The sequence below is a fragment of the Phodopus roborovskii genome, unplaced genomic scaffold, assembly GCF_943737965.1.
Source record: "Phodopus roborovskii unplaced genomic scaffold, PHOROB, whole genome shotgun sequence".
Lineage (NCBI taxonomy): Eukaryota > Metazoa > Chordata > Mammalia > Rodentia > Cricetidae > Phodopus > Phodopus roborovskii.
In genome coordinates this window covers 2,316,759-2,329,873 of record NW_026126588.1, presented here as the reverse complement: position 1 = coordinate 2,329,873, position 13,115 = coordinate 2,316,759, and the positions used below count along the sequence as shown (strand labels likewise).

The window sequence follows — 13,115 nt, the reverse complement described above, 5'->3', positions numbered from 1 at the left end:
AGTTAGGATGACTTTCACAAGTGATGAAAGATGGTCAGAGGAAACTGGTGTCATATGGCCAGAGGCAGACAAGAGTACGATAAATACTGAATAGTAACACCTTGATTTTGCAATTAGGAGGTGTCCGGTGATCTTTGCCAGGGAAGCTTCAGAAGAGTGCAGGGTTATAGTAGGTTGAAGAGTGAGCATGAGGTAAAGGCAGCAAACGTAGGATCCTGGCTGTCATATAGAAATAGCATTAGCTTTATGACTAACTACAATTCCAAGGCAACACGCAGTGGACCACATTTCTACTATTATTTGCAGGGGAACAGCCTGGGAGGGAAAGATGGTTATTTGTGGGTGGACATCTCTGTGCTCAGGAGGCAGAGGTAGGAGGATCTCTGTGATCGAGGCCAGCCTGGTCTACCAATTGAGTTCCAAGACATCCATCAATGTTACACAGAGAACCCCTGTCTCAAAAAAAAAAAAAAAAAAAAAAAACAAGAGACATTCAGGCATGGTAGAGCACTTATAATTCCAGTACTTGAGACATGGAGGAGGAAGGATCAGGAGTTTAGAGCCAGTCGTGGCTACATAGTGAATTCAAGACCAGCCCTCAAGAATCTGGGAAGGAAGGGCTGTGAAGATGGTGAGGTCATTTCATCATCAGGGTTTGCTACAAAAGCATGAGAACCTGAGTCCTCAGGTTTGCTGGCCAGCCAGTCCAGCCAAATTAGTTAGCTCTAGGTACAGTGCAAAACCCTCCTCAAAACAGTATGGAGAGCAATTTCAGAAGACATTTGTGTTCCATAACATTATCTTCCCAAAATAAAACATTCCATCCTTGCTGGGAGGGGGTGACACATGCCTTTAATCCTAGTGCTTGGAAGGCAGAGGCAGGTGGATCTCTGTGAGTTCGAGACCAGCCTGGTCTACAGAGCAAAATCCAGATAGCCATCTTGCAGGAAACTCCTTAAGCAGGATGGTAAACAATGCAAAATAGCTTCCTGAAGTCCCTGAAACTGACAAGACTCACTAGGCCCCTCCCTGCCAGAGTAAGCAACAAAATCTGAGAGTCCATCTCAGAGAGCTGAAGCCAAGTTACAAAGACGACTCTCTGAGCAGACAAACTACCTGGAAGAAACAGAAACCAGCCACACTGCCTAGAGAGAGTCCAGACCAAATGAGAAACCTGCAAAGGGCACTCTCCAACCTGGTGAGCAGGCTGTGTAGTGTGTTCCAGGTTCCTGTCCTGTGAGCTGTAACCTATGCTGGCGGAGGGCTTTGAGTCATTTCTGCTCCTGTGAGTTCACCAAGCTGGAGGTTGTGGGTATCTGCGCTGTGGTCTGTGGTGGGATCCCGATCTGGGGTGAGAAACACGTGTTGCATCTCCCCAGAAGTTTTATCACACAACAACCTGACCTTAACATCTGACCTCCACATGAATGTTCACGTATGTACATAAGTAAGATTATACATGTGCACATACATGGACACATGAACATACAAAAAGAAGAGAGAATGGACAATTCCATTTGAGACAAGTTCTCATGTATCCTCGGCTGGCTTCAAATTCACTATGTAACTTTTGCTTCTACCTATCAAATTCGAGGAAGACCGTACCAGGTACCACCGTACCTGGTTTCAAACCCAGGGCCTCACCATTGCCAGATAAGCACTCTACCAACTGAGTTACATCCCCTGCCCAGTTTCAGGTATTTCCAGGAACTATAATCAGACATTTAAATATTTTCTCATCTTCCTGGGGATAAAGACACCTTAATACATGTAATTTAATTCTAATATTAAACTTTCAGATGTCTGATGTTCAGATTATTCAAGAGTGTATACTATATAAAACAGAAGACGACTATCTCAAGAAGCTCAACTTCCAAGGAAGAAAGCCCGACAATAGCTGGAAGAAAATATGAGATTCAGAGAAAGGCAATCGCCATCATCCAAAACATTGATTAAATGTAAGGAAACAAAAACTCAGTAACTGCATTAGAAACGTGACCTACCACTGAATGTAACGGAGGGTAGAGAGAAGACAGAGATGAAATCTAAGTAACAGTACAGGCTGTTGGATCAGTTCCCATCACAAAGCCTCCAACCCTTTCCTTCCCTCCTCTAGCACAGAAACGGAGACTGCGTCTGGAGGATTAACAGGACAGACCAAGGGTTTGAGGGAAGAGGTACCGTGCTCAATCTGAAAGTTTGGCGGGAGTAGGACAGTGAAGACGGGCTTTGTGTACGGGGTGTGGGGACAGGTGTGGCAGCACCAAACTGGGCTACGTGAATCTCAGGCAGTAATTCACTCAGCAGCCACGACATAACTACACACACAGAAGCATGTCTGGGTCAGTTTAATGATTCTACCACGTTCACCGCGACCCTCAAACTGCGATTTCCTCAGGAAAAAATGGACTCCTTGTACTTTTCACACCAGCCACTCTCCATCAGTCAAACACTGAGTGCGTGTGGCGGGGCACAATAACTGAGAGGGCGTGACTTCCCCTGCCGAAACGCCAAGGTAAAAGCGCATGCGTCGGCGATTACGGCGGACGCGGTGGAAGCAGCCCGCGCGCCGCGCGTCCTCCCGCAGGCCGACTCCGCCACCGAAGCCGCGCCCACTTTCCTGCCGGAAGCGGAAACGCCTCTCGCGCCCGCGGATTTCCCGGCGGCTAGTTCCGGAAGTGGAGGCGCTGGGCCGTCAGTGGCCATGGCGCTGGCTGTCCTGCGCGTCCTGGAGCCCTTCCCGACTGAGACGCCGCCGCTGGCGGTGCTGCTGCCGCCCGGGGGTCCGTGGCCTGCCACGGGGCTGGGCCTAGTGCTGGCGCTGCGGCCGGCGGGCGAAAGCCCTGCGGGGCCCGCGCTGCTCGTTGCGGCCCTCGAAGGCCCGGACTCCCGGAGCGAGCAGCGAGGGCCCGGGCCTCCGCAGCTGCTGGTGAGCCGCGCCTTACTGCGGCTCCTGGCGCTCGGCCCCGGGGCGCGAGTTCGAGCGCGGCCTGTGCGGCGGCCTCCGGCGCTGGGCTGGGCGCTGCTCGGCACGTCGCCCGGGCCCGGCCTCGGGCCCCGAGTCGGGCCGCTGCTGGTGCGCCGCGGGGAGACCCTGCCCGCGCCCGGTTCGCGAGTGCTGGAGACGCGACCGGCCTTGCAAGGGCTGCTGGGCCCAGGGACGCGGCTGGCTGTAACGGAGCTCCGCGGCCGGGCCAGACTGGGCCCTGAGAGTACGGCCCAGAGCCGGCCCCCGCCCCCGCCCGTGGTGTCCTCCTTCGCCGTCTCCCACGCCGTCCGGCAACTTCAAGGGGTCCTGGGAGGGGCTGGAGAGGCACTGGGTGTGACCCGGGGCTGTCTCCGGGGTCTCGGACTGTTCCAGGGCGAATGGGTGTGGGTGGCCCGGGTGGGAGAGCCACCAAACACATCCCAGCCGCATTTGGCTAAAGTACAGGTCCTAGAACCACGCTGGGACCTGGCCGAGAGACTGGGACCCAGCTCTGGGCAGCTGGCAGAGCCACTCGCTGACGGACTGGTGTTTGTGCCTGCTACTTTGGCTTTTAATCTCGGCTGTGACCCCCTGGAAGTGGGAGAGATCAGAATTCAGGTCAGGAATGCTTCCTTTTCCTTCTGCCCTCCCGTCTGCCTACCTGAATTAGGCTAGCTGTAAAATTCAGGTCCCCTGGGCCTGAACAGTCTTAGACTTTGCACTTTCGGTCCCTTAGCCTCGTTTACCCATTCTCTGGGTGCAAGGGAAGAGCGTTCATGTGTTCAGGTGAAAGGTGAGGTTCACGGTCAGATACCAGCTGTGCATACTTAAGCTGATCTGTAACTGGGTGGATACGTTAGGGTGCTGGCTTGCTACCTTCAGCTCATGCTTTTCATCGACTTCCTATTCTAACTTTATCTGACAAAATTCTACCATCCTTTACCTCAAGGCCTACATAAAAAATAATAAAATAAAAACTCTTTAAATCCTTTTATGATCTGGGTACCATAACGTTTAACGTCATTTCCTCCCCCTCTAGCCTTTTGATTTGTTAAAATACTTGTCTTATTCTTATGATCACATAACCTGTCTAGTCCTCAGTCGTAGATTTTAAATTCGTTGGAAGGGCTCTTTGTTACCCTTAGTATCTTATTATCTTTAATATCGCATTAAATACATTTAAGAGACATTCTTGAAGTGTTTTGGTTTCTGCCTTTGCTTTTAAAAGTACAGTTTGCTTGGGGGGGGGGAAACACTGCGGCTTAGTTTCTAAGCATATGTGTGTGCCTTAGGTTGGTGCTGGCTTGAAAGGAAGCCAGTAACCAATTGAAATTAGTAACTAAAACAACGCCAGTTCTTGAGTTGATTTAACTCCTCTAAGGTGCCCAGCGCTCATGTGTAGAAACAACCTGGCCAGCAGTGTAGAAACTTGGTTAGGTGAGTGACCAGTTAATACTGTGAGATGGGAGGCTAGGGTGAAGCACTTGACTAGCTCCTGAGAATCCCCGGATCCGTTCTTAGCACCCAAACCACACCAACCAAACAAGTCCACTAAGACATCCCAGTGTGAGTGACAGTGGATGCGGGTTCCTTCTGACTGACCACAACTGGTATGTTGGAGCTCATTCGGCTGGAACAGCCCTTGTAGCTTGGTTCAGCTGTTTGTAAAGCTGGCTGTGGTAAATCCTCTCTAAAGACTTAGCACTTGAAAAGCTGAGGCAGGAAAATTGCTGAGTTGACTGTCAACCTGAGCTGTAGAATGAAACAACAAAACCTTACCCTTTCCCACAGCCAGAACTCTGTGTCTTCACAAAAGACCACTTAGTGTCAATTCCAGGAGCTGCCCAGCGTCTCAAAGAGCTTATAGGGGCAGGGCATGGGTGCGCGCCTGTAATCCCAACACTTAGGAGATGGAGGCAGCTTTCAGAGAAAGGCCCTCACAGGAAGCTTTTGGTACACATTAGGAGAGCTTTGGTGTGTGCAGTTTGTCACCTCGAGCTGCTAGCCTTGATGTTGTGAAGACAAAGGTAGATGTAGACACTGGCTGCTAGAGGGTAGAGCCTGTCTCCTCGGAGGTTGTAAGGTGGTGATTGTTTCTCCATTAGAGGTATGTGGAAGGCTCCATCACCCCTGAAGACAGAGGAAGCTGTTCACTGCTGTCTGGGCCTCCGTTTGCTAGAGAGTTACACATTGAAATTGTGTCCTCACCTCACTACAGCGCCAATGGGAATTATGACCATGTTCTTTACCGGCATTTTCATACACCCAGGTTAGCTGCCTATGCCTTTCAAGGAAAAGAGCCTCACCTTGTCCCTTCCATCCCATGCCTCAGGTCCAGATGTGCCAGGGCTTCTGGTTTAGGAGACCTGCATTATAGGCAGTATTGTGGCAGGGAGCCTTGGAATGACCATGAGGTGAATCTGAACATTCTAAGAAAAAGGACTGTTTGTTTGGTCAAAGAGTATTCCAAAAGAGCCAGAGTGCTGTTTATCTCTGATCCCATTTGTACTCTCACCGTCATTTCCCCAACTCAATCGAAATCTTAATTATTCCCTAGACAATTGCTTAGTAGGCCCAGATGTGCTAGGCACGCTTGTGGCACCCCCTCTGCAAGCTGCTGACTGAGGCCACTGCTGTGTTGCAGGGTGGTCCAGGAAGGGGATGTTCTGTGCATACCAACGGCTGGGCAAGCTGAGATTCTGGAAGGAAGCCTGGAGAAACTGCCCAGGTATGCAACTGCCTCTTCATCTATAGGAGAGTCAAAGGCTGCAGGTCAACAGTCTCCTCCCAAGTTGTATGTAAAAGCTTTGTGCCAAAGGATATTTTGTGTCACTGCTGGGAAGGTGGAAAAAATGCACCTTCTGGTTCCTAAGTGGACATAACCAAGACAGAGTAAGAACCATCACTGCGGGGCTGGAGAGATGGCTCAGGAGTTAAGAGCACTGTTTTTTCCAGAGGTCCTGAGTTCAATTCCCAGCAACCACATGGTGGCTCACAACCATGTATAATGAGATCTGGTGCCCTCTGCTGGCAGGCAGGCACACAAGCAGACAACACTGCATACAGAATAAATACATAAACCTTTAAAAAAGAACCACTCACTGCCAGGGGTGTAAGTACTGGTAAAGCACTTGGCTAGCATGTGAGGAGGTCTGTTTTGATTCCTAGCACCCCTGTGCGCACACACACACACACACACACAATACTTTAATGGAGCTGGAGCAACAGTTAAGTGGGAACACTTGCCTGGCTTGACTGAGGCCCTGAGTTCAATCCCCAGCACATACAAGTTGGGGTGGTGGTGTACGTCTGTACATGTAACACTTGGGAGGTGGAGGTAGGAAGATCAGGAGTCCAAGGCCAGTCAGGCCTTCTATGAAGGGAAGAAAATGTAATTGAACCCTGGGCAGTAGCCCTGTCTTTTCTAGACTGGTTTCCCATTTCCTGTAGTATTTTTTTCTTTTATGTTTGTTACACACGAGTGTCACAGTGCACACGTAGGGGTCAGGATTGCTCTGAGGAGAAGGATCTCACCTACCTTACAGGGTTCAGGAATAGAACTTAGATTATTAGGTTTGGCAGCAAGTGCCTTTACCTGATGAGCCATCTAGCTGCCCTTTCCTGCTTTTGTTGTGTTTAGGGTTATGTGAAAGCTTTATTAAGGCAAAGAGCATGCCAGGGGCTGTAAGGGAGCTCCCATCATATTCTATTGGGGAGCACAGTTGACAGAGAGACTAGCCCAACGTTTGACAGCTGTCCTTTGCAGGGTTTCTGCCTCATCCTTTGTGCTATGCCAAGTGAGACACCCTGCCAGAAATGCCTGGCTCATCTTTGCCAACATCCAGTGTTGATGCTAACCCTAGTCCACATCAGAGGCCTGGCATCCAGGCTGGTACTTACCAGTCTCTCTTGCCTGTCTCTTGTTTAACAAATGCTTCAGAGCTAGTGCTATGTGTGTGGTGTTGTGGTGGTTGTTGTTACTGGTACTGGGGGGTTGGTTTTTGTTTGTGTTTTTTGAGACATGGTTTATCTGTGTAGCTTTGAATGCCTTGGAACCTGTTCTGTAGACCAGGCTGGCCTTGAACTCAAAGAGATTCACCTGCCTCTGCCTCCCGAGTGCTGGGACTAAAGGCGTGAGCCACCAACGCCCCACCATCTTTTTCTTTCAAAGGATGAAGTAATATTTTTTCAATTGCATTTATTCATTTTTAAAATGTGTATTCGGGAGCTTATGGAGGTCAGAAGACAACTTGTAAGCATCAGTTTTCTCCTACCATGTGAATTCCAACTTAGGTAGTCAGGGTTGGTAGCAAGTGCCTTTACCTGCTGAGCCATCTGATTGGCCCCAGTGAGGCGGGAGTGTGTGTGTGTGTGTGTGTGTGTGTGTGTGTGTGTGTGTGTGTGTGTGTGTGATGATTCTGAGCCTGGAAGACCTTGACTCTAGCCTCTTATACTCTTTTGGGAGTTGGGGAGTTTGAGGCAGGGTCTCTGTAAGTAGTCCTTGCTGTTCTGGAACTTGCTATGTGAACCAGGCTGGCCTTGGATTCTCAGAGCTCCTCCTGCCTCTGCCTAGAGTCAGGGATCAAGGGCATACGTCACCACTTGCAGCCTCTCTTTAAAGTGTGCAATTCATGGTCATGGCATGCACCCACCATTCCAGCCACTTGAGAGACTGAGGCTTCAAGTTATGAATTGTAGGAGATACAGAGAGACCCCTTGCAAAATAAACAAGTGTATAATGGTTTTTGTTGTAGTAAGAAAGTTGTGCCAACATCTTTAATTCTTGAACTTTCCTAACCACAAAAAGACGTTAACCACTTGCCAACCTGTCAAATACATGGAAAATATTTATTTCTAAAGCTTCACAGACAATTCCAGAATAGAGAGTCACTCACCTCACTGTAGCACAGCCTGTCTAGCCCACGACCTTCTTGACAGCCTCCCCAGGATTAGAGTTAGATGGCATTTATTGGATTGCTGAATAAAAACCAGGGAGACTTCTGTCTGAGGCCTGGGGCCCTGATGCAGAGGGATTGGAGAGAGACTGAAGCCAGGGCAAGTGGCCATAGGTTGCAATGCTCAGTGATGGGCCCTCACCTTGTGAAGCGGGCGGCTAGGGCATGTGCCTGTAGACATGCCCTCCGGGGCTCTCTGATGGTTGTATTGGGGACAGAAAGGCAGACGCTGCCCTCATATGTGTTCTGGTCCAGTCAGAGAAGACTGTTCTGCCCTCCCCAGTCCCCCGCAGGCCAGCCTCAGGACCCTCACCTGTGGTGCTGGGTGTCCTTTGTGAGAAGGCCACCTGCTCTCGGAGAGGGGCAGATGTGCACTCTAGGACTTGGGTCCCTTGGCCCTGTTTCTCGCAGGTGGCGGGAGGTGTTTTTTAAAGTGAAGAAAACCGTTGGGGAAGCCCCAGATGGGCCAGCCCGTGCCTTCCTGGCAGATACCACCCACACCTCTTTATACATGGTAAGTAAGGCCTTGGGCAGGAGGAGAGCCGGCAAAGGGGCGGGGCACTGTGCAGCCAAGCTCTTCCTCCTACCTTTCACAGACAGGTTCTGCCCTGAGTCGTGTTCCACTTCTGCTTTCAAGAAGGTCCACTCCCTGGGACAGCCTGTCCCCTCCAGGCCTGGAGGCCTTGGTGAGCGAGCTCTGTGCTGTCCTGAAGCCTCGCCTGCAGCCTGGGTGAGTGAGGTATAAATCCAGGCTGAGAAGGGCCTGCCCAGAGCATCCCTGCAGAGGAAGTGTCCAGGAAAATAACTCCCGGTGGTCTACCCAGAGTGGGGACCTGCAAGCCAGGTCTCCCAGTCCAAGCCACCAGCAGGCTCCCGGGTGGCTCCCTCTGTGTCTGCTTCTCTGCTTGGGGAGCCCACAGTACATCTTGGCCTTTACCACTCCATCCCCAGGGATGGAGTGAGCCAAGTCTAAACCCAGACCCCTCCCTCCGCTCTTCAGACCAGAGCTGTCAAGCTAGGCTTCCCAGGAGGCACAGTGTGTGTGTGCCTCTCTTCCTCTGCCAAGAGACAGAGTGGAGACAGCCTGAATGGGCGACAGGGAGGCACACCCAGAAACTGCTTTCTGAGGTCCGAGGGCCCCAGTGTTACTGGCGTGTTAACATGTGGGCAGAGAGTGGGAGGCATGTGCACCCTCTTACCTGCAGAGGAGCCTTGCTCACGGGAACCGGCTGCGTGCTTCTCCGGGGCCCTCCCAGCAGTGGGAAGACCACAGCAGTCACAGCTGCATGTAGCCGCCTTGGGCTCCATTTGCTGAAGGTGAGAACCCCAGCCATTTCCCAGCAGCCCAGACTCTGCCTTCCTCCCTCTTCCTCTGTGTTCCCTCACCACCATCTAGCAGCCCAGTAGTCCGGGCTAACACACAGCCCGCCCACGATGCTCAGCTCAGCTCCTCAGGCCCTCACATCCCCAGGAATGGACACGGGGCGGGGGGGGGGGGAGCTAAGACCTGGCCTGTGCCCCTTCCTCCTTCACCCATCCCTGCCCACCACAGAGAAGAGGGTCCGCTTTTGACCCCTCCCACTGCCTACCCTGGTCAGGCCTCTCCCTGTTCACTGACCCGCCGGGTCTCTTCACAGGTGCCCTGCTGCAGCCTCTGCGCAGACAGTAGTGCTGCTGTGGAGACAAAGCTGCAGGCCGCCTTCTCCCGGGCGCGCCGCTGCAGGCCCGGAGTCCTGCTGCTGACAGCTGTGGACCTTCTGGGCCGGGGCCGAGACGGGCTGGATGAGGACGCTCGAGTGGTGGCCACGCTGCGTCACCTCCTCCTTGATGAGGACCCCCTCAGCAGGTACTCACAGAGAGGCAGGTGAGGAAGGGGAAGCCCTCTCCCAAGTATTCCCAGCCCTTAGTGTCTTATGCCCTCACCCCTGCTGGCTTCTCAGGGAGCTCCCTGAATTCCTAGGGGTCTCCAGGGGAAGCAGGGTGCAGTCTAGCATTTGGCAGGACACGCTAGGTTGTCCCCAGCGACACCCAGATCTCCACTAAATGGTGTCCCCACAACTTGTGCTGGGACTTTGGATGCCAGTCCTGATGCCAACCGTCCCCACACCTCAAGCTCTGACCCTGCCTACTACTGTGTCTGCAGCTGCCCCCCTCTGATGGTGGTGGCCACCACGAGTCGTGCCCAGGACCTGCCCGCCGATGTGCATACAGCATTTCCTCATGAGCTGGAGGTGCCGGTGCTGTCCCAGGAGCAGCGACTCAGTGTCCTGCAGGCCCTCACTGCCCGGCTCCCCTTGGGCCAGGAGGTGGCCCTGTCACAGCTGGCATGGCGCTGCGCGGTGAGTCCTACACGGGCGCCCCGGCTCTGGGAGGGCGTAAGGTTCATGGCACACCTAGGACTTTGGTCCTGCCTGAGGCGGTGTCTGGCCTGAGAGACGGGGCACCACCAAAGCCTCTGCTCAGCTGGAACCCAGACCCCATGGGCTCTGCCTGCCACCCCATGCTCAAGTGTCCTTTTGTATGGTTTCCCTAGGGCTTCGTGGTAGGGGACCTTTACGCCCTTGTGACCCACACTAGCCGCTTAGCGTGTGCCAGGATCAGAGCCTCCGGGTAAGAGGAACTCGCCACCGGGGAAGGTGGCTGGTGAAGGGGGGGAGAAGGCAGTGGAACCTGCTGAGAGGTGGCCTTGTCACACTCTGTTGTTTGTGGGAATCTTAATCAATAGCCTGGTTGGCCTGGTCCCCCCCCCCTTTTTTTTTTAAGACAGTGTCTTAGCCTTGGCTGCCCTAGAACTCACTGTGTAGTCTTACGGGTGTAAGCCTAGCTCTGTTTCTCTTTGTAGTCCGGCAGGTGGCTTGAGTGAGGAGGATGAGGGGGAGCTGTGTGCGGCTGGCTTTCCCCTCCTGGCCGAGGACTTTGGGCAAGCCTTAGATCACCTGCAAACAGCTCACTCTCAAGCTGTGGGCGCACCCAAGGTGAGGACTAGGTCCTCGAGGGCGGGCAGGCGCTCCCTCTTTGCACCTCCCTACACTGCTCTGTCTCCTAGATCCCTTCAGTGTCCTGGCATGACGTGGGTGGGCTGCAGGATGTGAAGAAGGAGATCCTGGAGACCATCCAGCTGCCTCTGGAACATCCTGAGCTGCTAAGCCTGGGCCTGAGGCGGTCAGGCCTTCTACTCCATGGGCCTCCAGGCACTGGCAAGACCCTGTTGGCCAAGGCAGTAGCCACTGAGTGCAGCCTCGCCTTCCTCAGGTGGGCAGTGCTCGGAAGGGAAGTGGGAGGCCGGGAGAGAGGGCTGCTGTGTACACTGCACACGTCTGATGGGCCGTACTCACCCCTGCTATTGCTCAGCGTAAAGGGACCAGAGCTCATCAACATGTATGTGGGCCAAAGTGAGGAGAATGTGCGGGAAGGTGAGTGAGCAGGGAGAGGGGAGCCCCGTCCTCTCCATCCCCAGGGGCCCTTGTACCACCTCCCCCCCCAAGCTGCTGCCCCATGGTCAGCCCAGTTGGCCAATTAGAAGGGCCAGGCCCATTTCCCATCCTTCTCCCCCGACTTCAAGCTCCTTGACACAACCCTCCTGGGAGCCTCTTTCTCAGTATTCGCCAGGGCCAGGGCCGCTGCTCCGTGTATCATCTTCTTTGATGAACTAGACTCCTTAGCGCCAAGCCGGGGTCGAAGTGGAGATTCTGGAGGTGTGATGGACAGGTCAGGGGTTCAGAATGGGAATGGAGTCTGGGATCCCCCATGGGAGGGATGTGAGATTAGTCTTCAGATCTGGCATCTGCCCTTCCAATCCAGGGCTAGTAGAATGGATGCAAAAGAGGAGTTGGGTGTGGAACTTTGAGAAGGAGGGCTGCCTGTGTGGAAAGGGACAGACCTCGGCAAGGGACCTTGCTGAAGTAGCCTTCAAAGAGAAGCATTGGCGGCCTGAGGGCACACAGGGACTCTCTGGCCTCTGCCTCCTCTCTACAGGGTGGTATCTCAGCTCTTGGCTGAGCTAGATGGCCTTCACAGCACTCAGGATGTGTTTGTGATCGGAGCCACTAACAGACCAGACCTCCTGGATCCTGCCCTTCTGCGACCTGGCAGGTGGGTGCCCTGGGCCTTTCCCCAACCAGACCCCCTTGGGCTTGTCCCTTGACCTCCGCTGGGGCTGGCTGGCAGCTCTGACACTTTTCCCTGCTTCTGTCTCTGAAGATTCGACAAGCTGGTGTTTGTAGGGGCAAGCGAGGACCGCGCTTCCCAGCTGCGTGTTCTGACTGCCATCACACGCAAGTATGCTTCGTCCCGGGGCTGGGGCCTCGGGATGGCTAGGGGATGTGTGTCAGTCAGTGTGTGTGGCTTTTCAGCGGGGAGCTGAAGCCTGCTTTAACATTTCTGGTATGGGGTAACAGGTTCAAGCTGGAGGCCTCTGTGAGCCTGGTGAACGTGCTGGACCGCTGCCCGCCCCAGCTGACAGGTGCAGACCTCTATTCCCTCTGCTCTGACGCCATGACAGCTGCCCTCAAACGCAGGGTTCGAGACCTAGAGGAAGGTGAGCCCACTCACTAGCCCCAGATGGTAACAAAAAAGCTAGTGAGGGACAGGCCTGGCCCTGAATTTCAGGGACGGCTGAGCAGGAAGGTACCCCCCCCCCCCAGGGCTCTCTGCTTCCTAGGCTCAGCCCAGGCCTGGGTCCCTCAGGTATCGTGGGCCCTGTCCTCACTCTGCCCTGCCACTCCTCAGGGCTAGAGCCGGGGAGCTCAGCACTGCTGCTGACCATGGAGGACCTGTTGCAGGCCGCAGCCAGGCTGCAGCCTTCAGTCAGCGAGCAGGAGTTGCTCCGATACAAGCGCATCCAGCGCAAGTTTGCCGCCTGCTAGGCGCTACCTGCCATCTTTGCCTGCATCTGCCCACGTTGCTGAAAGTACCTGCTGTCATGTCCTGAACCTGCCTTCCTCCAGGAGATCCCTGGTGAGCCATAGTGGGAAGCCCTTGTGCTCAGGAGAGCCAGCCCTGGCAGCCTGGGAGCTTGGCAGCCTGGGCAGTTGGTGTGGAAGCACCAGTTCTAACAGAAAATAAAGTCTGTACCGCCCCCTGCTGGTGTTGTGCGAGGTTGCCGCCGTGCAAAGGGCAAGGCTTTGGGAGGAGTAAGGTCGAGGGGAGGGGATGAACACCATGAAAGCATGTTCCTTTTTAAAGAAACACAG

General features: G+C 53.8%; 1 protein-coding gene across 1 annotated transcript; it reads left to right on the top strand.

Annotated features, from left to right (window-relative positions):
- Nucleotides 1-2,697: 2,697 nt before the first annotated feature.
- On the top strand, nt 2,698-12,995 carry Pex6 (peroxisomal biogenesis factor 6). Its single transcript, XM_051204398.1, has 17 exons — nt 2,698-3,586; nt 5,074-5,237; nt 5,613-5,696; nt 8,335-8,437; nt 8,520-8,653; nt 9,129-9,240; nt 9,561-9,769; nt 10,067-10,262; nt 10,457-10,533; nt 10,766-10,898; nt 10,970-11,175; nt 11,275-11,336; nt 11,523-11,631; nt 11,899-12,015; nt 12,124-12,201; nt 12,321-12,460; nt 12,652-12,995. The coding sequence occupies exons 1-17, from the start codon at nt 2,705-2,707 to the stop codon at nt 12,786-12,788; spliced, it is 2,943 nt and encodes a 980-aa protein (XP_051060355.1). The 5' UTR covers nt 2,698-2,704; the 3' UTR covers nt 12,789-12,995.
- The last annotated feature ends 120 nt before the right edge of the window (nt 12,996-13,115 follow it).

Coding starts and splice junctions, on each gene's coding strand:
- Pex6 (XM_051204398.1), top strand. CDS start 2,705: ATGGCGCTGGCTGTCCTGCGCGTCCTGGAGCCCTTCCCGACTGAGACG. Junction 5,697..8,334: donor AGCCTGGAGAAACTGCCCAG/GTATGCAACTGC, acceptor TGTTTCTCGCAG/GTGGCGGGAGGTGTTTTTTA. Junction 10,534..10,765: donor GCCAGGATCAGAGCCTCCGG/GTAAGAGGAACT, acceptor TTCTCTTTGTAG/TCCGGCAGGTGGCTTGAGTG.